This window comes from Desmodus rotundus, chromosome 4 (assembly GCF_022682495.2).
Source record: "Desmodus rotundus isolate HL8 chromosome 4, HLdesRot8A.1, whole genome shotgun sequence".
NCBI classification, from domain to species: Eukaryota; Metazoa; Chordata; class Mammalia; order Chiroptera; family Phyllostomidae; genus Desmodus; species Desmodus rotundus.
Genome location: NC_071390.1, coordinates 26,418,761 through 26,441,315, shown reverse-complemented (window position 1 = coordinate 26,441,315; position 22,555 = coordinate 26,418,761). Strand labels below are relative to the sequence as shown.

Here is a 22,555-nt window from a genome sequence, read left to right as displayed (position 1 = left end):
TCCTAATTATTTCTAAAACAAAAGATTATTAGGGTTCTAATCTATCCTCCCAAACGAGATGTATTTCCACAAGGGAAGAGAATGTTTAGTTTTTGCAAATACCCTTTAAAAGCCTTGTGTCTAACAAATACTCTTGCTTTCTATCCAGTGCCTCTCTTCATGAAAGCCAGTCCTAAATACCCCCAGTGACATAAGAAAGTTGTGACCGGTTACCCCTTAACCAGTGATCTCCTGATCCCGGGCAGGGGTCAGGACACCTCTGTCCTTTCATGCCCCCATCCAGCCATTCTGCAGCTCTGGAGGAAGGGCACGCTCCCCTGAGCCCCTCGGACCTGGGGAAACTGGGAACAGCTCAGACGTCTGGGGAAAAGGAAATGCAGGTAAAATTTAAGTAATGCTCAGCCTCATCATCAATAGAGAATAAGGGTAGAGAAGAAAAACTTTTCAAAGGCCTTTGCTTTGATTTCCTGAAACTTCCGTCAGGTTGTTTTTCATAAGCAAAGAAGAGGCAGCATCCCAGGAAGGAGTCATCCCTGACCTTGGTAAGGAGACAAATAGAGACCCAGCAGTCAAGAGAAACAGAAGGTGCCCCCAGAAAGTTCAGGGTCATGCAAATCAAAGCCCTAGGTGAAAAGTGATGGAAATGTCACTGAGTGGCCGAAATGGTAAGAAAGAAGAATAGGTCCTTGGGTTTGGCTGCACAGATCAACCGGACGCCCTCCAAACCACAGTCCCAGTGGAGGATGGGCCAAACTGGGAAGCCAGAGCACAAGGCAATCAGAAGAGATGTGGTGAACTTTGGGGACGAGGCATCAGAACATGGCACACAGAAGGGAAGTGAGAACCCCCGGTGCCTCTGCTTTAAGGTTCAGGTGGTGTCGTCCAACACAACACTTAGTGGCATACGCTGAAACGATACTTTGGATAGATGGCACTATAAATGTACTATTAAAATTAATTTTATGTTTTTCTTTTCAATGTGACTACTAGAAAGTTTTGAATGACATGCATGGCTTGCATCCTCCTCCTATTAGACAGTGATGAAGCATTCATTTACAGAGTAATTCACCAAACGTTTGTGGACTCTCTCTCTACTTGGCGCTGAAGAGAGAAAAAGCTGAAAAAGATCGAGGATCTTGTAGTAGCACAAAAGATACAACGATAATTTGGAGCAAGCTTCAAAGAAATGCAAGAACAGGCTCAGTCAGATGCCACATTTCTCAGACATGGGGGAAAAGCCCTGCAAACCTCAGAGAAGTGGGAAATCCAAAACAAGAGGAAAGGTTTCAGAAATCTCATCTGGCTTGAGACAGGAAATAGGGAACATGGCCAAATGAAAAAGGACACCACACTGCCCTAGAGTCTATACATTTATTGAGTAAAAACAAAATCAATGGCAGACGTATCAAATTCATTCGGGTTCCAATTTGGCTGTCCATTTGCAGCAGAGATGAACTGAGATGAAGAGAAGGCAGAGAGATGCTGGCAAGGGGACAATGGACAAGACAGTCTTCCATGTGCTATAAAAGCAGGCATCACGCAGCAGTGACAGTCAGTTAGCAAAGGCAGGGATGCAGCGTTTAATGAGCAGAGATAAAACCAGAGTGAGCAAGTACTTCCATGAGAGGAGAGGGCCAGAGCATTGAGAGAACAAACAGCAGCAGGGGCTAGGTGGAGAAGAGGGTTCTGAGCAGGTGTGCTGGTTCACTTGGGGAACACAGTGACCACATCGTAGCCTTCGGGTGGGGTGACCCGCTCTCGGGCGTGCTTTTCACAGTAGATTTGATCTTCCACAAAGAAATGGCCCTTCTGTTTCAGGTTTGTGCCGCAGTCGGTGCACACGTAACACTCGGGGTGGCGGTGATGGTCCCGCAGCTTCACAAACACACCACTGCAGGAGGGAGGGAGGGAGGGAAGTGGCTCCATTAGTGACAAGCACAGGAAGGTGGCACACCAGGGCCAGGGGCACCTCCCAAGAGGCCCCTCAAAAGGCAGATGAGGGCCTCCCAATTGGCCTCCATGGATAAAGGGATCTCCCATTCCTGGGGTCCAGAGACATTACTCTTGAAAACTTCCAGGAGTCTATCCCACTTCAACAGAGCAGATCTGCTTCTTCGGGTTTTGTGTGTTCATACCCCGAGGGTCCATGGCCAAGGAAAACCTTTACCACCTGGCTCGGGGACACAGAACCTACCTGGCCTCTCTCCTCCATATTCCAGGTGGCATTTTTTCCCCATCACACCCAAAGTGTGCAACATTCAGCATTTCCACATTTTCACGGTTTACTCAACTTGCAGACCCCCCAGTGCCTGGGGGCGGCAGATACTCACACAATGCCGGTGCCACATTTGTCACACATGGGCAGCTTCTGCGCATTGCCAATCGATGCGGCCACTTTGGTGACTGGAGCCTTAACACTTCTGAATCCCGAGGGCTTGTTGGGATCCCCTACAGTGAGGCAAACACTCGGGTTGGTCAGGAAGAGCGGCACCGCAGGATTGCGTAAGTATCACTGAGTTCTCAGAGCCGTTTATATGCATGTTCCAGCAAGGTCGTGGGCAATGGAGTCCACCAGACCCGAGTCTGCTGTGTGTTCCTGGGCAAGTCACTTAACTTCTCTGGTTCCCTCTTTCCTCTTCTGAAAAACACATCTTTTTTTTCCCCCTTCACAGTGGCACAAAAAGATTTAAAAATGCACATAAAGCCCTCCTACCGTCCCTGGCACGTGGTCAGCACTCAACACACACATGACCTTCTGATTAAATACATGCAAACATCGCTATGGGAATTTAACAATGCCTCAGACAGAGTAAGTAAAGCCCCGAAAGGCTGTATTTAGAAAGAAATCTGATTCACAAGAACAAAGTCACTCCAGGGGAGCCTGCTACCAGCAGCCAGAGCACAGTGAGCAGCCTTTCTGAAGTCAGGTTCATGTGTATAAAATAGGCTCCGGGTCGCTGGGTGCTGAACCGACTACAAGCCAGTTCGTCATGTCTGCAGAGCCCTGTGTCACAGCAGCTGTCAATAATGGTGAGCTTCTAATTTTACTACTAACTCATTAACATGACATAACTCATTCTCAATTCCCCAGAAAAATCACCCGGAAAGGGCAGGAGGCGCAAGGCGGTAGAAAGAGAAGGAAGGAGGGACGTGGGAGCCTCATGCAGTAGGCAGAGAATCCACATCCCTTTGTGAAATAGAGAAGAAAACTCAAAACTGGGCACAGTGGGAGCAGCTGGATAAAAGCATCCTGGCCGTGGCTTGTTCAGCCCTGCAGCGCCACCTGCTGGCTCGATTTTCTTCTCTCCCTCATTCAGCCAACACTGCGAGCTCAAAGAAATTTCATTTTATTCCCCTCTCAACCAACTTACAGTAAAACACCTGCTCCCCGAGGACTCTGGGCAAATAAAAAATTTTCCAGATTTTCCTTCTTTCAGTGAACCTTGCATCTCAAAGCTTTCCGGAAAAAAAGTAAAAATGAGTAAAGCACAGCTTGCTTTCTATCCATTTCACTGCTCAACAACCTTCCAGGGCTCCACATGGTCTACTGAATCACATTCATGGTCCTTGGCTGAGCACCTGGTGGTCTTCAGTGACCTGACTCCACATCCGAGGATTTCCTGGAACCCCGGGCATCAGCCATAATGAACCCTCAGTACTTAGTAAGTCCAGCTTTCTTATCTCAGAGCCTCGGTGATTTCTCCCTGTGTTTTCTCAGCCCATGTTGTCTCATTCCAAGTTTTCTCTCTTTAAAAGTTTCCTTCACTGGACAAATGAGTGGGTAAACGAGATGTGGTATATACATTTTATACTGTTCAGCCTTAAAAAGAAAGGACATTCTGACACATGCTACCACATGAATGAACCTTGAGGACATTATGCGGAGTGACATAAGCCAGTCACAGAATGTCAACCACTGTATGACTCCATTCAGATGAAGCACCAGAAGTAGTCCTAGTCATGGAAACAGAAAAGTCCAGTGGTGGTTTCCAGGGGCTGGGGGAGCAGGTAATAAGTTGCTAGTGTCTGCCTTAATGGGTACAGAGTTTCAGTTCTGCAAGAGGGTAGCAAAATATGAATGTACTTAATGCCCCTGAACTGCATGCTTCAAAGTGCAAAGTCCCACATCGAATCTTTGGAGGTTTATCACCAAACCCTACTGCAAACCCGTGGGGGCCTCACTGACTACATCGCTTCCCCCAATGCTTTAACCATCCATGAAGCAGGTACTATTGTGCAGAAACAAGGGCTTAAGAGGGATGAGCTGGTCTCACGGCAGGTCATGAGCAGACCCTGAATGGCAGTGTTTTTTCTGCCACGCAGTGCTGCTTTTACAAACCGGAGGCCTTCTTGATTGAAGGAAGCCCTGATGAGGTGGTTTATGGACCTGCACACCGCCCCAAGCTTAGACTCTCCTCTCAAATAAAAGCAGGCCCCTCCCCTGAGTGCCTTCTGCAAGTGGGGGAGGTTTAGATTGGGATTTATACTGTTTCTTTCAGTAAAAATGTAATGCAAATATAGATTACGGGATACAGAAGAGACAACAAGATCCATTATCTCCCTCATTTTTTACAAAATTTTTTATTTTCTTTAGGACAAGAAGATATCCAGCCCAGGGGGGAAAAACTATCATTCTCAGACTCTTGCAACTAGATGTGGCCATGTGACTAACTTCTGGTCAAAATGAAATTGGGTAGTATGGGACTTCTGGGAAAGAGAAAGCTGGTTCATCTGGAAGGGGGACTCCCCCGTTAGCCCATCCCCACCTTCTTCCTTTCTGGTGCCTGGAAGTGGGCATGATAGCTGGAGCACCAGCTGCCAACTCGCAGCATGAGGTAACCTTGAAAACAAAAGCCACTGGCTCGGCAGGTGGGAACACAGGACGGAAGGAGTCCAGATTTGACGAGCACGGAGCTGCCACCTCAGAGCAGCTCTGTGATCCCAGACCTCAGGGCCTTCGCGCTAACACGAGGGCATTTGACTAAATGAGCTCTGCAGCACCTGGCTAGGTCCCAGCATGGGCTGGAGTGGGCTAACTCTCCTCTCTTAATTGAAGGGTTCTGCACACACTTACACCATAAGTTGTGGTTTCCCATGGTTGACAAAACTGTCATCCTCTAGGGCTGGCCCCCAAGTCATTTGTCACATGGGCCTAAGAGTGGAACTTAATACAGAGTAGGGCTCCTACTTCCCAACTGCACAGGTACTCCAAGCAAAGCGGGGAACTACTGGTAGAATGATATCCTTTTAGCATAAAAGAACAACTTTCCCCCTAATTTCCTGTGCTTGTAAATTGCCAACTTCTCTAAAGAAGCCATCCAAATGGGAAGAAGCCTGGGTATTGGGGGGTGTTTAATAGGGAACGTTTGGTTCAAGGACTACTAGAAGGAGAGGGGTTACTCTTCCAGGGGACGTGCAGCTCTGACCCTCACTGGCTGCCCTGAGCATACAAGTCACCCCTCTGGAGCCAGGCTGAAGCAATCTCACATCAGGAGCACCAGGTGTTCCTCCCAGGAGCACCCACAATCTCTTCATAGGCGGAAACACGGGAGAGAGAAGTGTGCAGCAGAAAGCAGAACTCCTAGGTACCTGTGCCTCAGGGACAGGGACAGAGGCAGAGGGTGCAGGGCTGGGAATCACAGAGACCAGGAAAGGGTGCAAAATCCAACTCTGCAGAGGATTCATGAGAATCCAAAGGCCCTCCGGAATAACCACCTGGGAGGCGGGCGAGCCTGAGGGCGGCTGCTCACAGGTGACCCTTGGGAGAATGGAGAAAAGCATCCCTTCCTCAACACACCCACCCATCGAAAATGTCTCCCAATATACTGTAGTTGTTGAACGAAGACAGTTTTTACTGCTAACCACCCCAAAATCAGCATCATAATGTGCAGCATAGGATGTATGCAATGCAAAGACTATCTCCTGAGGCCTGCAGAGCCGCACAAGTGGCCCTGGGCCTCGGACATGGGCTCCCACCGTGGACAAACGAAGTCTGGCCCGGAGCCTCTTGATAAGGTTTCAACCCTCCTACAGGTTATGAAGCACCTATTATGTGTTGGCTACGGTTACGGGTGTTCAGTGCAATTTGCACCATTTGATCCTTACACCAATCTAAGGGAAGGGTTTTGATCCCCAACTGACAGAGAAAGGGGGCCTGGAAAGGCTCAGAGACTTGCCGAAGGTCAAATGGGGAGGGTGTGGCTTTCGGGAGGGCGACCACCCTAGAGCAACCACCACAAGGCCTGAAAGTTAGAGGCCCGCACCTGGCCTCCCTGTGCTGCTGACTCATTTTCCTTCTGCCTGTCATCATCTGTGGTTTTCACCCACTCGCACATGTCAACCACCACAGAAGCCTGGCATGTGGGCACAAACCAAACAAAAGGTCAAGGGACAGACCAACAGAATCCCACAATCGTCAAGCTCACCATGACCCAGCCTCCTAAAGTTCATGTGACAGGAAATGGCTAGGCCAGGTGTGGTGGGAGCTCATTCACATTCTCTCCCCCCCCCACTTCCCTTCTCCCTCTCCCTCTCCTTCCCTCTCACTCCCTCTCTCTTCCTCTCCTTCCCTCCTTCAGGTTTTAGCATTTTAAAAGCTGTGCCTTCCAAAGTACACAGTGCTCTTTCCACCCAGGGCTGCGGTCACCTTTGTTTCCACAATGACTGACCTTCACCCTAGGCCTTGACCAAGAGCCTGCCCACACGCAGAGCTGATTACCTTTCTCCTCAGATTCCAGGATTTCCTGCAAAACCAGGAATGAGGTGGACTGTTTCGGGGGCTCATTTAACTCCTGTTTCTCCTGAAGCATCTTGTAAACTTCAGATTCTTTGTCAATGACGAGTCCACTTGGAGACTGAGAATGCTCTAAGCTGTAAAGAATGTTTGGAAATTCATTAAGACATGTCAGAAGTGAGAAAAAAAACCCTCACGAGGCAACCCTCCCAAGGAAAGACACCCTGGAACCCTAGTGAACGAGGCCTCTCCTAACTCCTGCCAGGATTGCGAGGTGCCTGCAGTCAGCACTGGAAGCTGCTTCAAGGCAGTCAGAAGCTATTTTTCAAAATAGTTTCAGTCACTCAAATTACTTTTTGGCCGAATCCCATGGAATGGGAATGCTTTGCTTCTTTCTAAATTACATAAACAACGTTACGCCAAAAGAAAATTTAGAAACGGGGAAATGTCCACCCCGACCTAACCACTAAACCCGCAGCGGGGTCCCCTCAGTTCAGGCCATGTGTGTTCTTTTCAGAGCAGAAGTCCCAGTGTTCTTTATTCCTCAGGACATCAGAGTGCTTTCTGTCTCCATACACTCATCATTCTCATGGCAGGGGGCTCTGGTGTCCTCACCAACGACACCGATTTCACAGGGCTGGTGGTGAGGGTGAAAAATCTAAGCGCTTTTGTAAACTGTAAAGTTCCGTTCCACAGGCCGAGGGATGGAACAAGCCAGGCCTCGCCTCCACAACTTCCCCATCTGTCTGGGTTCCCCAGGTATGATGAGTCAGGCAGAGCTGGGGGCTCTTTGCCCCCAGGGCCCATTCCCAGGGGAAGAGCTTTGCTGCCTGGTCTCGGGAAGGAGAGGCGTGAGAGAGAGGGAGACTCCAGTCTGCTTCACCTGCCCTCTAACCTGAATCGCAGGATTTCTCGACACTCCCACCTGCACGGCGTGTCCCAGCTACGCCACTGCGTATCAGCACAAATGACCAGCCTGGCAACTTGTCTTTTGTCTTGTGTTCGGCCAAAGGCCAGAGGAGTATTTTAAACACATGAATCAGACTGTCTGATGTGCCTCAAAGTGTTCTCATCCCACTTAGAATGAAATATTTACAATTTTAATAACACAATATGAGTTTAATCAAACTGATCTCCTTTGGAGTAAATATTCATTACAGAAAGTAGAAAGGCCATAGAAGATATGGCTCTGCTTTCTTTAAACATATTACCTGCCACCCCTGGCTCACCCGGCTCTAGGCAGACCAGCTTCAGGATGTTTCTGGAACCCAGCAGCCTCAGCCTTTACACGGACTGCTCCCTTGGCTCCCACATGTCCTTCGTGTCTCTGCTCAGATGTGACTCCTCAGAGAGGGCGCCCTGCCCCTCCCCTTACAACAGCCCACCCCACCCCAGCACTCTAACCCCTTACTCTTCTGCATCTTTCTCCATGTTTTCTCCACTCTCCCCATGACTTATACTTGCAGTTGTCTGTCTCTTTCTTGTCTGTCTCCCCCTAGAAAGCAGCCCCCACAAGGGCAGGGCCTTGGTCTGTCTGTTCGCCATTGTGCTCCCGGCCCTGGCACAGCATCAGGGCTCAGCAGGCACTGGGGAAGTGAGTGAAGACTGCCACATGGGTCAAGTCCCTCACTCCTCCTGGCTCTGCCCTCTCTCCCTGCTCCTGCAGGGAGGGGCACAAGGGATCTTCTAGGGCAGCAGGACCTCCCGGGGCTAAGCCAGGGAAAGGGGCAGCCCAGCCTCCAGGGCCCAGGTCACCCCCTGCCTCTCAGCCTCAGATGTTTCTTCAGAAGCTGCCACCCCCTAGGGAAGAGGGACAGTGTGCCCAGGGGCCAAAGGGCAAATACCAGAAGGTGGTGCAGTTTACCGAAGCAGATGGGTAGGTTTGTTGTAAAACTACAGGCCATCCAGCCTGCCCAGCTGCCTCCCAGGCGTGAGGGTGCAGGAGGCAGTGACTACCAAGTTTCTCATCAAATCTAACCACCTGTCCTTAAGGCTGGAGCCACGGTTACACGTACAAATGTGTTACACTGATTATGTTTTACTCACTCATTTCCCACCCATGGTGTATTATCTCACAGTCCCTTTTACAAAGAAAACTGAGGTATATGTTTTCCCTGGGTAACTCTCCCCAAGTTACCTCTCGCTCCCCCTCTCCTTCTGTTTCTTGGTCAGTGTCCTAGGGCCCCTGACATCCTCAAGTCCCCGTTGGAAGCAGTCACTGGCACCAGGGGAGCTCCAGGTTTCCCCTCTGACCACAATCAGGTTCTCACAATGGAGGACAAAAGGAGTGACAAATGCTTTGCTGCAGCCACCAGGGAAGATCAACAGGTACAAAGACAGATTCATCAGCCAAAGACAGACTCATCAGCTGATCATTTAGGCTGGCGGCAATGGTCCCTGCTTTTGGCTGTCCCTCCCACCACAGGGAGCTGTGGGAGCCTCCCTGATGGGCCGCCTTGAAGAGTAGTTGTTTTTTTATTTTAAAGATTTTATTTATTTAATTTTAGAGAGGAAAGGGAGGGAGAAAGAGAAGGGGAGAAACAGCAATGTGTGGTTGTCTCTCATGCGCCCCCTACTGGGGACTTGGCCCACAACCCAGGCATGCACCCTGACTGGGAATCAAACGGGCAACCCTTTAGTTCACAGGCCAGTACTCAATCCATTGAACCACACCAGCCAGGGCTTAAAGAGCAGTTTTACCCAAGAGCCCAGTCTTCCTCCGGCCCACCTACTCGGCCCTGTTGTTGGAGTATATGCCTCACTCTTTCTTTGGGTCTTGGGTTCTGAGCTTGCCCTACAATAATGGACATTATTCTTGATGAATCTTTTTTTCTACTATACTTAGAACTATTTTAAAATCAAGGTCAGACCATGGAATGTGCTTAGGGAGACTTTTCCCCCTTCTTTGGGGTATGTTGTTATGTCTGGAAGCCACCAAGGGAACGCTGAAAATGACAACCCAAACCACAAGGTCATCTCGTAGTCTTTGGAAAACAGTCTTATAAAGTATTTCCATGATTAAAAAAAGGAAAACAATTCACTATTTTTCTCAAATAGTGGTAATATCCATTAGTGCTTGACAATTTATAAAGCACTTTCAATACCCATTACCTTATGTGAAGCATTAATACACCCCAGGTCTAAGTTTTAGACATTACGCTATAAGATATTAGTAAATGACACCACAATATCTTAAAAAATAATTCTAAGACAAAAATACGCATTAAAAATATGCCAAAAAAGCATTGTCATTTTTATATATAGTAACAGCAATGACGGAAAGAATTCTACAGTGATAAGGTTTCAAAAAATATAATATGCATGCTTGAGTCACCAGGAGGAAAACTTGTGAGGGCGGGAGGCTAGGAGTTACCACGTTCTTCTAAACCCATTCTGTACAACTGCGTAACAAAGTACGAGAGTTTAATCAAATGCAACTCCTTTGGAGTAACTGTACGTTATACTCTTCATGCTTCCTAGTTCTGTTGCTTCCTGAGTCGTACTTGGTGCTGAATGTTCACCGGTTACCTAAATGTCTACTACTCTCTCCTACTCTTTTAGGACTGACCGCAGCGCCTATACCCCCAGGGACGTCACAGACAGGCCACTCCCAGCCCGTGGAGGTGGCTGACACAGCCAGGCATTTAAGGATGCCCGTGGTCTTTGGAATGTAAGAAGACACTCCCCCTGAGCTGATCTTCCAGAGGAGAATTTCAGAGGCCGAGTCTGAAGGCCCCATGTGGCACACAGGCCTGCTGCAGACAATGGAGGGGCAAAGGTCAGAGTGTCAAGGACAGAGAACAGTACCCTCATGGCTCTAGGAGCTGCATTAGTACAGCAGAGACACAAAACATGGGGAGACATCCATGTTCATGCATTGGAAAAATTAATGTTGTTAAAATGTCCATATACCCGAAGTGATCTACGGATTCAATGCAACCCTTATCAAAATCCCAAAGGCTTTTTTTTTTTTTTGCAAATACAAAGAAAAAAATTGTCATATGGACTCTCAAAGAACCTCAAATAGTGAAAACAACCTTGAAAAAAAACAAAACTGGAGGTAGCATACTCTCTGGTGTCAAAACATATCACAAAGCTACATTGCATACGACTCTCAGACTAATGGAACAGGATATACAGCCCAGAAATAAACCCTAGCACATATGGTCAGATGATATTCAGGAAGGGTGCCAAGAATACACAATGCGGAAAGGATGGTCTCTTCAGTGACTAGTGTTGAGACAACTGGATATCTGCATGCAAAAGAATGAAACAGGACCTTTATCTCATGACACATGAAAGTTAAAATGGATTAAAGACTTAATGGGAGACATGAAACCATGAAACTCTTAGAAGAAAACAGGGGAAGACTTTCATGACATTGGTTAAGATGAGCCCCCAGCCAGCGTGGTTCAGTGGGTTGGGGATCATCCCACAAACCGAAAGGTCACCAGTTGATTCCAGGTCAGGGCACATGCCTGGGCTGCAGGTTCGGTCCTGGTCAGGGCACCTACAGAAGGCAACCAATCGATGTTTCTCTGCCTCTCTTTCTCCCTCCCCTATCCTCTCTCTAAAATCAAAAGTAAAAGTAAAATTTAAAAAAAGATGGTTAAAGCCCTGGCTGGTGTGGCTCAGTTGGTTGGGTGTTGTCCCACAAAGTGTAAAGTAGCTGGCTTGATTCCCAGTCAGGGCACATGGCTGGGCTGCAGGCCTGGCCCCCAGTTGGAGCGCATGCAAGAGGCAACCCATCAATGTTTCTCTCCCTTTCTTTCTCCCTGCCTTCTCCTCTCTCTAAAAATAAATAAATAGGGGGGATGGGAGGTAATTTCAGGGGAAAAGGGTGAAGGGTTTGCAGGAACAATTATAAAGGACACATGGACAGTAATGGGGGGAGGTGGAAACAGGGGAGAGAGGTGGGGAGGGCTGGGGTGTCAGGCTAGGGTAGGGGGAAAGGCAGAAAACTGTACTTGAACAACAATAAAAAAAAAATTTTAAAGAATAAAAATAAATAAGATATATTTTAAAATGGTTAAGATACCCTTTATACTATGTGTTTTTTCCACAATAAAAAGAGATAAATCCTTAGAACAGAACAAAGCAACTACTAATACGTTTCAAAACCTCAATAATTCAAATAAATCTCCAGTGAATTATACTGAGTAAAAAAAAAAAAAAAAGCCAATCCCTAAAAGTTATATACTATATGATTCTATCAATATAACATTCTTGAGATAAAATTAGAGAAATGGAGAGCAGATTAGTGGGTTGCCAGGGAGGGGCGGGGATAGCAGGGAAGTGGGTGGGGCTCTAAGAGGGCAGCCTGAGGAAGCCCTGCGTTGACGGAGATGTTCTGTCTTGACCATTTATGTCAATATTCTAGTTACAACGCCATGCTATAGTCTTCAAGACGTTACCATGGAGGGAAACTGGGGAAAGGATATGGAACACCTCTCTAGTATTTCCTGTAACTGCATGTGAACCTACAATTACTTCAAAATAAAAAGTTTAATTAATTTTAAAAATCCTTCCCCCAAATGATGGAGGTTAAGTGGAAATGATGTAGGGGAGATGTTAATGCCTGGTTTTTATGTAGGTGTGTGTAAAGGAGGTACACTGACTTGGAAAAACCCTTCGTGTCTGAGAGGCCCCAATCTGGTTACCCCGTGTCCACAAAAAATGCAATGCTGGGTAATCCTGCATAATCATATTCAGAAAGGGAGCCTGGCCAGGATGCTCCCTAAATTTTAGTCTTCCAAGGCCTAGATGTTGGGCCTGTAATAAGAAACCAGAGGAGTCGTTATGGGCACAGGGAGAAGAGGGAGGAACACCCAGACTCCAGAGCCAGTTCTCTGTGGCCTGCGGACAAGTTTGGCCAGAAGGGCAAAGAGCTGCCTTCGGGACAGAGGTTTCTTCTGATCCAGCTCCAAATGAGTCAGGCTTAACACGACCCCCCACACCACTGGAATAGCACCATGCTATTTCTACCACACCTGCTTGGAACTCTGCCTCCCGAGTACATGAGGGCCTGAAAACACAATTTGGGACTAGAATCTTGGGACTCTCGTGTTGCTTATAGGAACCCAACTGATTATTCCATAAGAGGCCATTGCTACATCAGGAAGGTGACGGATTAACTGCACTTGTTGGCTGAACTTAAGCTACGACGCTGGGAAAGAAAGAAGCTTACTGTAAGTCACAGCAAAATCTTCTCCATGACTTCAGTCTCCATGCTACTGCCTTTCTGGGGGAAGACCCTGGTACTCAGAAGTGATGGGCATGGAGTTCCTCATGGGCAGTGAAATCAGCAATAATTGGCATTTACTGAGCACCTACCAGGGGCCAGGCACCATGCTGAGTGCTTTCTACACATCTCATTTTGATCCTTCAGTAACCTGGTGGGAGGAGGTGGTTAGTATTACCTGCACGTCATGGTAAGACAGAGTCTCAGAGTTTTCTGCTTTGCCCAAGATCACACAGCTAGTGAGAGGCAGAGCTGGAATTCAAGCTCAGGCCCTGCTATCTGCAAAGCCTGCGCTTTTAGGAAAGCACTGAGCGTCATCACATAGAAAATGAAATCTAGGCCCCAAATCACCAGAAAATGACCCGAGAATCCCTAAACTCAGTTGAAAGAGGTCAGAGGGCAGGTGAAAGCTTAATGCTGAACACAGCAACATTTCCTGCACCCACAGGTACACAGAAGGCACTCAACAAACAACTGTTAAACCGAAACCAAGCAAAACCGATCTACAGGCCCTCCCACTCGGCTGGGCGTGTGCTTGGAGAAAAGACAGTGGATAACACCCTCTCGCCTGACTTCCCAGTTAAATTAGGAAAAGACAATGCTGTCTGTGTTCTTGTCTGATGGGGACATGACCCTGGGTAGTCCTATAAGACAGACAGACAGACAGACAGACAGACACACACACACACACACCAGTCCACTTTGAAGTACACAGGACAAAGAAATGCAGAATGAGCCCCAGGGAATCAGTGATGACCTCAGATGCAAAATATGAAGTGAGCCTATTCTGGAATCTCAGCGGATTTCACAGACTAAACAGCGGGGGTGAGCGAGCGCTTGAGACTTCTGCAGAGGGAGAAAGCAAAGTTACTGGGTGGCTGCTGGGTTTGCAGAGAATCTTCATTTGCTGAGAGTGCACAGGGCCTTTCCAGCAATAACCCAGTAAGCAGAGACCCCCCACACACGTGGTAGAGCCTGTTCAGGAAGTTTCTCGGCCGTGGGCTCCTGGGATTCCCACTGTTTCTGGATTCTTCGTCAAACAGTTTGGGATGGAGCAGAACCTGGGCCCTCTCTGCTGAGAAAATCTGTAAAGGGACTTTTGATAAAGACTCTGAGGGCCCTGCAGCCAAAAAGTCCAAGGCAGGAGGAGACAGGGGCTGGAAGAAAGGCTTGCACAGTGTCCAGACAGTTTCAATATAATTGTCTCAGGCTGAGGCGAGGGTGCAGGCAGGGAGCATGAGAGAAGAAAGAAGACATTAATGGAAGGATAATGACCAAGGCCATACTAAAAATACCTCCCAGGCACATATTTCTCCCAATGCATAGCAGCTCTTTCAATTAAGGATGTGTCATTTCCTGGGTTATTAAACCCAGAGCATGGAACATTCCACTTGGGGACAGTAACAGTGGGTCACATTCTCAGCCTTCCCCCAGCACTGAAACAGCAAAGAACAAGAACCGTGGCCCATGGCATTTCCACCACTCAGCTCCCCACTGAGCTGCTGGAGAGAAGGCTTCCCTTCAGTGTATGTCTGTGGAAAGCTTGGGTGGTGGCTGTCTCAGGTACCCCAAACGCTCCCACAGTCACCTGGAAGGACACCATCATCTCAAGCCAGTACCACACTGCAGGAATCAGAATTTGGGGGAAGAAGCATTAGTAGCCACTCTGTCTTGGATACTACAACAAACGCAGTAATAGCTTGTAAAGCAAGAGTCAGCTAGCAAAGGCTCCCCTACTAGACTCGAAACTTTACAGTGCCTTTCAGTGCTGGGCACAGACACCTGCAGGGATGGGTGCCCAATGCCATCTGGCTCTTTTTCAGGGAAAGGAGAATTAGATGAAGGGTATGGCCAGGAGCCCTCAAGTGGTCCCCCTACAACAGCCCTTCCCAAATATTTAAGTCATTTGGAACCTCTCGTGCCTTACCCTCTCCTACCCTGCATTTGTAGCAATGAATTTATAATTGAATCACCCTACGATCTGGGAAGATTGTTATTAAAGGTGAATTGGGGAAAAACTAAACAGCAAAATGGGCTTCAGAGCTAACATAAGAACTGTGGATTCCATTCGATCCTCAGAGATCAGACAAGCTTGGACCACACAGTATTTTCAACAAATCTGACTGTCACCAGCACTTAAAAGATCAGATAATTTCAGATAAAAAGAGGCCTCTGGACTTCTGCTTCAATGCAATTAATCATCAGAAATGGGACTCCCAGGCCAGCACGTGGTGTCTGGCTGGAGCCAAGGAGTGGTTCCCCCTCTGGATGGGGCATGCACTGGCCAGCTGCCACGTGCCACTCTGCTCCCTTCTGTTTGCACTCAGCTCTGCCCTCATGTCCTTATCTCTGCCACCTTTGGGCATCTGACATGGCAATGGGTGACACAATCCATCCCCCTTTTATCCACAGAAAACCCTTCCCATCTTTATCCTCAAACCCAGCTCTCTGCCACAGCCTATGGTATCCCCAGGTTTCAGATTCATCTTCAAAGAGTTTGGGATGGAGCAGACACTGGGACCCCTCTGCTGAATAAAGACACAGAAGCCCCCCGGGCTAGGTAGCTCAGTTGGTTGGGGCGTTGTCCCGATACGCCAAGGTTGTGGGTTTGATCTCCAGTCAGGCCACATACGAGAATCTCCTTAGTTATGAATGTATAACTAACTGGAACAACAAATTGACATTTCTCTCTCTCTCTCTCAAACCAATAAATAAAAATTAAGAGGGAAAAAAAGACATAAAGGCAGCTATGGCAAAATGATCAGGGACAGGAGGGGACACACCTCCTCAGTCCCGATCAAGATGCTTCCTCAGACCTGTCCACACCGCCCACCTGCAGCACCACCCCATACCCTGGGCAAAGCTGCTTCTGCTTCTGGATCAGAACCTGTTCCTGGGGACATGTGTCTACATCCTCATGGACTTCTCTTCCTTCTATTACTTCTACTAGCCTCTCAGGGGAAAGCAAACCAAAAACTGCATCAAAGTACTTTTCCCTGGGATGGTAAACACAGCAGAAACCCCACACTGTAAACACTGAAGATTTTCTCAGGACGCAGTGGGACTGTCAAGGAAGGAGTATGATCACCTCAAAGACGAAGATGACCAGAGACATCAGGACAATAATAACATAGGTCTCAGCAAATAACTGATTACTTTGGCCAAACACGGTAGTGGGCACTTTACAGATTGCTTATTTTAACAACAACCCTAATAACAAGGCAGGTGGTACTACTTCCTTTTTAGAGATGAGGAAAATGAACACAGAGAGAACTGTGCTAGAGTAGACCTTTTCCTCCCTGGGCCAGTGGCTCAATCTTCTCCCACCTGCCTGCCCAGCTGACCCCCGTCCTGGCCTGGAGGAGGGTTCGTGACCCTACTTACACTCTGCCATTCGTCTCTGGCCCACTGGCCATTGTCTTGGACTCCAAGGCGCTGTTGAAGTTAGAGATGTTTTCAGAAGAGTAGAGGCCGGAGGGGTTGTTGTACTGGTTTGTGATGACCCTGGGGGCAGAGCTGGAGGCAGACGAGGCAGTAAAGGGCATGGCACTCCGGTTGTGGGCGCTTCCTATGTGTCGGACTTCCTGCAGGCAGAGACCAGGGGAGACATCAAGGGGGGGTCGGGGGCATCCAACATACCCCCCATGATGGACAGTGCTGGCAGAGCACCAGGGAAAGAGGTGTTCAATGAGCTCCAACGGCCCTGGCCCACACCAAACTTTAGCTGAGGGGCTCTGACGTACCCACTAGATACGGGCCACAACTGGGGAGTCTCACAAGCTGGGCACGTGTGCAGTTCACGCGCCAGCTCTGCCTTCTGGTTCTTCCCTGAGGCCCAGTGAAGCTGACCTCCCACTGGGGAGCCCTGGGCAGGATACCCTTTGATGTCTAGGAGCTGAAACACCCTTTCAGGGCACATTCCAGAGGAACTGAGGTTCCAGGGAGAGAACAGGCAGTTACTTCACAGTCAGTGCAAGGCAAGAGATGATAAAAGGTAGAGATGAAGTCCCCAGAATGGAGAGGGTTAGACAAACAAGATAAGAGGGCTGCTGGGTGAAGCAGCCCCTGACTAGGCGGAGACCGGAGGCCTGAGGAAGGGGCCAAGGGGAATTCAGAATCTGAGGTTCCTTGTGGGTGAAGGACAAGGCCAATCAGATGAAGGCGAGGGGACACCTGTTACAGGGCGGTGCCCAGGGGAGCTGTAATATGAGAAAGCGGCCTCCACCCCCACGCAGGCTTGCCAGAAGTTGTGGACAATTACTACAGCTACAACCCCTCAGAGCTTTCTTACAAACAGCCAACATTTTTTAAATTAACATGTCTTTAAAAAAAAAAAATCACGGCTTTTCTGATGACTCGGTTAGCAAGTCTGGGTCAACCCTGGCTCCCAGGCAACAGACACTCTTGTACAGCTGAGTAAACTCAACCCGCACCGTATTTTCTGGGTTCCCCAGTAATCTCCCTGAACCCTGGTCTCTTTCTTACCGCCCAGACCTAGAACAACTGCTCCCAAGGAGTTTCTGTTCTCTGTTGTTCTTCCTTTTTCTTTCTTGGCTGAACCTTCAACTCTTTCATGCTTTCACAGAAAACATTATGATGAAAAGTAACACCTTAATTTACTGTGCACTGATTTAAAGTAAACAACATGAAAATATCCTTTTGCACTGTTCACGTGAGCAAACAGGTCCAAAGCAGTGAGGTCTGACCGTGTAAAGGACGTTGAGTTGACTTTGTTCACACTTGGACCAAAGCTAAAGACACGCCGATGATTCACAAAAGGAGAAGCAGAATTAAGAAAGTAAGTCTGGCAGTAATCAGAGAATAGTGAAGTAAATTGTATGGCACAACTAATCCAAGGAATCACATGCAGTTACTAGCGGCAGCAGACTAGCGGGCCGGGGACGCGGGCCCACGTGCGCGGCCACCCCACAGCACCCACAGCACCCACATCAGGGCTGGCGCACAGCTGCAGCCAGGAGGGCCGTGCTTTCCTCCCTCTCCTTCTCCACAGCACCTCCGAGGGGCAGCTCAGGGTGCTGAGCCCCAGGGAATAGACAGCCCTTGTTTTTCTGTCTTGGCTCAGTTTTTTCCTGTCACTTCCTGTTCCGCTTTGGGCAAGTTATATACACCTCTCTCAGCCCATTTCTCATCTTTAAAACAAAGTGAAAAAAGCCTCTTTCCCAAGGACTTGGTGGGAAATATCTGTGTGCCAAGCACAGTGCCTGGCACACAGACATCCAACCAGCGTCTGTCCCCTTCTCCCTCCACAGAACTCCTTTTTCCACTAGAATGGAAGTCGGGAGAGAATTCAGGTTGGAAATTCTGGTTTTCACTTTATAGAGAATCTTCCAAGAATATATCTGTTTTGTACATAAAAGGAATATCTGTAACCCCATGTGAATACTGGTCTTTCCAGAACTCAGGCAGTTAATTCAGGGCCTGCCTTTTGGAAGGGATGATGTAATTGTTTGGGCTTCGTATTTATCAGTCGCCTAGGAAACTCAATAATGAGGAAATATAAACTAGGTGTGTGACTGCTCTGACCTAAGATAAGCTGGGGTGTTGGTTGGCAATGCATGAACTAACAGATCTTTTAATTATAGATGAACTCTGCTCCTACTCGCTCTCTTTTAGAATGGCTGGGAAGTGGAGACTGGAAAAATGAGAGGTGCGGTATTTTTCATATGAAGAAAGAATTACTATGGAGAGAAAAGGCATACAACTGTAATTGAATAACAATAAAAAGTTAAAAAAAAAAAGAAAGAATTACTGCAATCGAAAGAAAAATATGCGAGCTAGAGGTTAAAGTATTCAACAATTCTTTTAATCTGATGAGAACTGCCTCCAAAATATTAATACAGGTAACAAAATTGTATGTTTAAAATGAAAATTCAAGCATAATACATATAAAAATAAGTATTGCTCTAAGTTAAAACTAGGATTTTAGATAGGCCAAATTAAAACAAAATCATTCCTTCTAGATTATAAAATACATGAGAACTTAACATAGTAAAACATAACATGAACAGTCAATTTAATAAAGTGGCTGGAATTCCCGGGACATTGGAATTAACTGTGGAGTGTTTTAAATTAGTCAGCACAACGGGTAGTTTATAGACTGAGCCTCATTTTATGAACTTTCTTCATATGACCTGTAAAGAATAACAGGGTCGTGTCCATTTTGAAATGTCAGATGTAAAGTGACTCTTAATGTGACCCTTAGGATTATTAAATATGATTTTTATTAATGGAAAAAATTTTGTGACTGGATTTCTGACATTTTAATAGAAGCTGAGAAAATGTCACTTGTATACAACCACTCAGTTTACCCATGCAAATGCACCCAGTGAGTCCGATTTCATACAAGTTTCCTGTTTGATGTATAAAAAATAGCTAGCTATGTTATCTTTTGATTATATTTCAATTCACCATAAAAGCTAGCCTCCTCAAACGCCCTGGCCAGGTAGCTCAGTTGGTTAGAGCATCGTCCCGATACCTTGAGGTTTTGAGTTCAATGTCCGGTCAGGGCGCACACCAGAATCACCCAATGAATGCAGAAATGGGTGGGACAACAAACTGATATCTCCCCCCTCTCTCTCTCTGAAATTAACTTTTAAAAATTTAGAAAAAAATTAAAGTTCCAATCTTCAATTGGAATTAAACAGATGACAATGACAAACTAGTCTAAAAGAAGTTTTTAAACACCATTTACTTATTAATTTATCATTAATAATTCATTAACTTATCCAATAGACACATACTTTGTGAAACCAGCATGTCAGGTGTGTGGAATTTTACAAAGGTGTTGTAAACTTTCTCGTTTAAGTTTTTCCCCTTATTTAAAAAAAAAGAATGCCCATTCCCTGTAAATTATATAGAAGATGTAATTAAGGAAGAAAGAAATAAAATCACCTATGCTCTAAGTACTGAGAGATTTATTAACAAATGTGAGATCCTGCGTCAGTCTATTCTACAAGGAAATTCAAACTGTGCATTGACTCCCTACCACATTTTTCAGTATGAATTACCGCTTCATTTTAGTAATTTTAAGGTCTTACTAGAAGTCTCCCCATAACAAAAATAGGGATTTCTACCCTAAGGATCATCCACGCAAATCAGACAGTGGGATACCAGGAAGAGAAGCACAGTTTACTATGAAATTTCCCCTTAGCTCCTCTAGCTTCTAGGCTTCGGGACTCAAATTTACTTTCATCTATGGCATAATTCATTTGTATCTGAAGTACCTAAAGAGCTGAGTCAGCTCCCTTATTTGACAGGGTCCTGCCACCCCGTTCTGCACAGGAAGGCTTCCGCTGCTTCCTGTATGTCTTCCTACCCCCAGCTTCCAGCCCAGGCCATGGCGTCACTGCCTTGGGGTTTTCCAGCCCTTTCCTCCTACAGTTCCCTTACGGGAAGAGCTGAACAACAGCCAGGACCCAGTAATCCCGGCAGCAGGAAAAAACGGGAGTGTGCTGAGCTGTGTCAAAAGCTAAAAAGAAGCCCCGGCTGGGTAGCTCAGTTGGTTAAAGCATCGTCTCAATATGCCAAGGTTGCGGGTTTGATCCTCAGTCAGAGCACATACAACATTCACCCAATGAACGAACAGATGAATGGAACAACAACAAATCGATGTCTCTGTTTGTGTGTGTGTATCTCTCTCTAAAATCAATAAACAAATTTTTAGAAAAGCAAAAAAGACGCTGGGTAGTGAGGGGGAGGCAGTGGTGTACAGTACTTACTTGTGGTTCAGAGGCTAAATTCATCTTGTACGGATGACGTTTCCCTTCCTCTGTCACTAAAGGAGACCAGACTTTATTTTCAGATCTGTAAGAGATTGACAAAGCTGTTGTTTCATGCATGCTAAGTATTGGAAATAACATACTAAAAACAGAATGGGAAAATGCCGCCTCTCACCCGACTCCTAGACTCTGAACTAGCACTCTGCCAACCACCTGCCTCTGCCTCTTGCCACCACAGTGACCTTTCCAAAGCAACAATCTGATTATGTCACATCCGGTGGCTGTCCACGCTCAGCCCTGAGCTGCTGGGACTTCTTCAGCCTCCCCCTCCTTCCCGCCACTCTGTGTCGCTGACCCCCCGTCACACTGGCCTCCTCCTTGCTCCCGAGCATGCCTCATGCGGCCCACCTCTGCTCAGGGCAGAACAAGGCCTCCTCCGTCTCTCCCAGTGTTCTTGGTCCAACCGGATAACCACCTCACTCTGGAAGCTTATCTGGCCCCATAAAAGTGATGCCTCCTTTTTTGAACTTGCAAAGGATTTCTCAGTACCAAGCACCCAGCAACACTCCCAGTCCGGTCTCAGTTTTCATTAGTGTAGGTCATTTTCTCTCTTGTGGGGGGGGGATACTTGTACTTACCTTTGTATGTCAGACTGCCTAGCACAGTGCCAGGTATATGTAAGAAATCCTGTTCAATTTGTTGGTAAGTGAATAAAAAAACCAATTCATCTATGAACAGATAAGTCAATGAACTAAGGCTTGAAGGAGATCTGGACTGAGACAGAAATGGAGAGGAGAGTGAGGGGAAAACGAGCTTTTAAGAGGGCAGTCATAAAATGAACTCCCATGATGATAGGGCACTGAAGTGTACAAGACCTTGGACATCCCGCTCCCCACTCGGTCCTCCCGCCAGTCCTGCGGTACCAGGTAGAAGACAGCCACAAACCTCCTTCACAGATGGGAACCTGAGCAAATGGTGTGTGAGGAAGAGCTGTGGAAGCCGAGGTTAATGAGACATTCAAGAGCAGGTTAACATAACAGGATACCAGAACGGAGAATATGAACTTGATCCAACAGGAAATATGGGGCCATAAAGGTTGAACCAAGTCACTCCTGAAATCATGCCTCTGCAGGGTTCCTTCCAGACCCAACGACAGGAGAACGGGAATTCCACCCCAACTGTAACTCCCAGTGCGCTCGGCCCACTCATCAGCCTGTTGAGAACAGTCAGCTCCCCTTTCTTGCTGCGCACTGTAACTTACACTCAGCGCTTTGGCTGGTGTGTGCTTGCCTTCTCTGTCACTGTAATACCTGGCGCAGTACCCACTGCTCAGCGTGGTGTGGCAGGAGCAACATCCTGAGTAGATTCTCGATGGTGTCCAAGAAAAATTATACCTGACAATAGTTCACTGATCTTACTTCCTCGAAATCTTGGTTACTTGTACTGGATCAAGTTAAAATGCAGAAAGATGCCCAAACTATAAGCAGCACTGTGACAACTGCAGAGGAAACAAGCAACCTGAAATCCCAATTCCACACACCTTTTGACCTGCCTGTAGTAGGCTCGGCACTGAGCTGGGGGCGTCAGGGGTTCTGAGATGGGTGAGGCAGTCCTTGCCCACACACAGCTTCCAGTTGATCAGAAATGAAAGGGCGTTTCCACGAGCCTTACCTGGCTACCGTGAGAGTCATGTTGTCTACACAGCCCTTGATTTTGTTCTGAGCTTCCAAGTGCGTCATATTGCTGGTATTTTCCCCATCGATGGCTGTGATTATATCTCCAATACACAAATTAGCTATAGCAGCCTTGCTTCCGGGAGTGACCTGGACAAAGGGAAAGAGC

At 47.3% G+C, this 22,555-nt stretch overlaps 1 protein-coding gene across 1 annotated transcript in view; it reads right to left on the bottom strand.

The window, feature by feature from the left end:
• Positions 1-1,357: 1,357 nt before the first annotated feature.
• Positions 1,358-22,555, bottom strand: part of PDLIM1 (PDZ and LIM domain 1) — a 38,243-nt gene continuing 17,045 nt past the window's right edge. Inside the window, exons 2-7 of the mRNA XM_024563187.4 lie at positions 22,385-22,536; positions 20,714-20,798; positions 16,359-16,558; positions 6,719-6,870; positions 2,331-2,448; positions 1,358-1,891 (exon numbers count right to left, since the gene is read on the bottom strand). Coding sequence (XP_024418955.2) covers positions 1,705-1,891; positions 2,331-2,448; positions 6,719-6,870; positions 16,359-16,558; positions 20,714-20,798; positions 22,385-22,536 — 894 coding nt within the window. The 3' untranslated portion in view covers positions 1,358-1,704. The remainder of the gene's footprint in view (positions 1,892-2,330; positions 2,449-6,718; positions 6,871-16,358; positions 16,559-20,713; positions 20,799-22,384; positions 22,537-22,555) is intronic.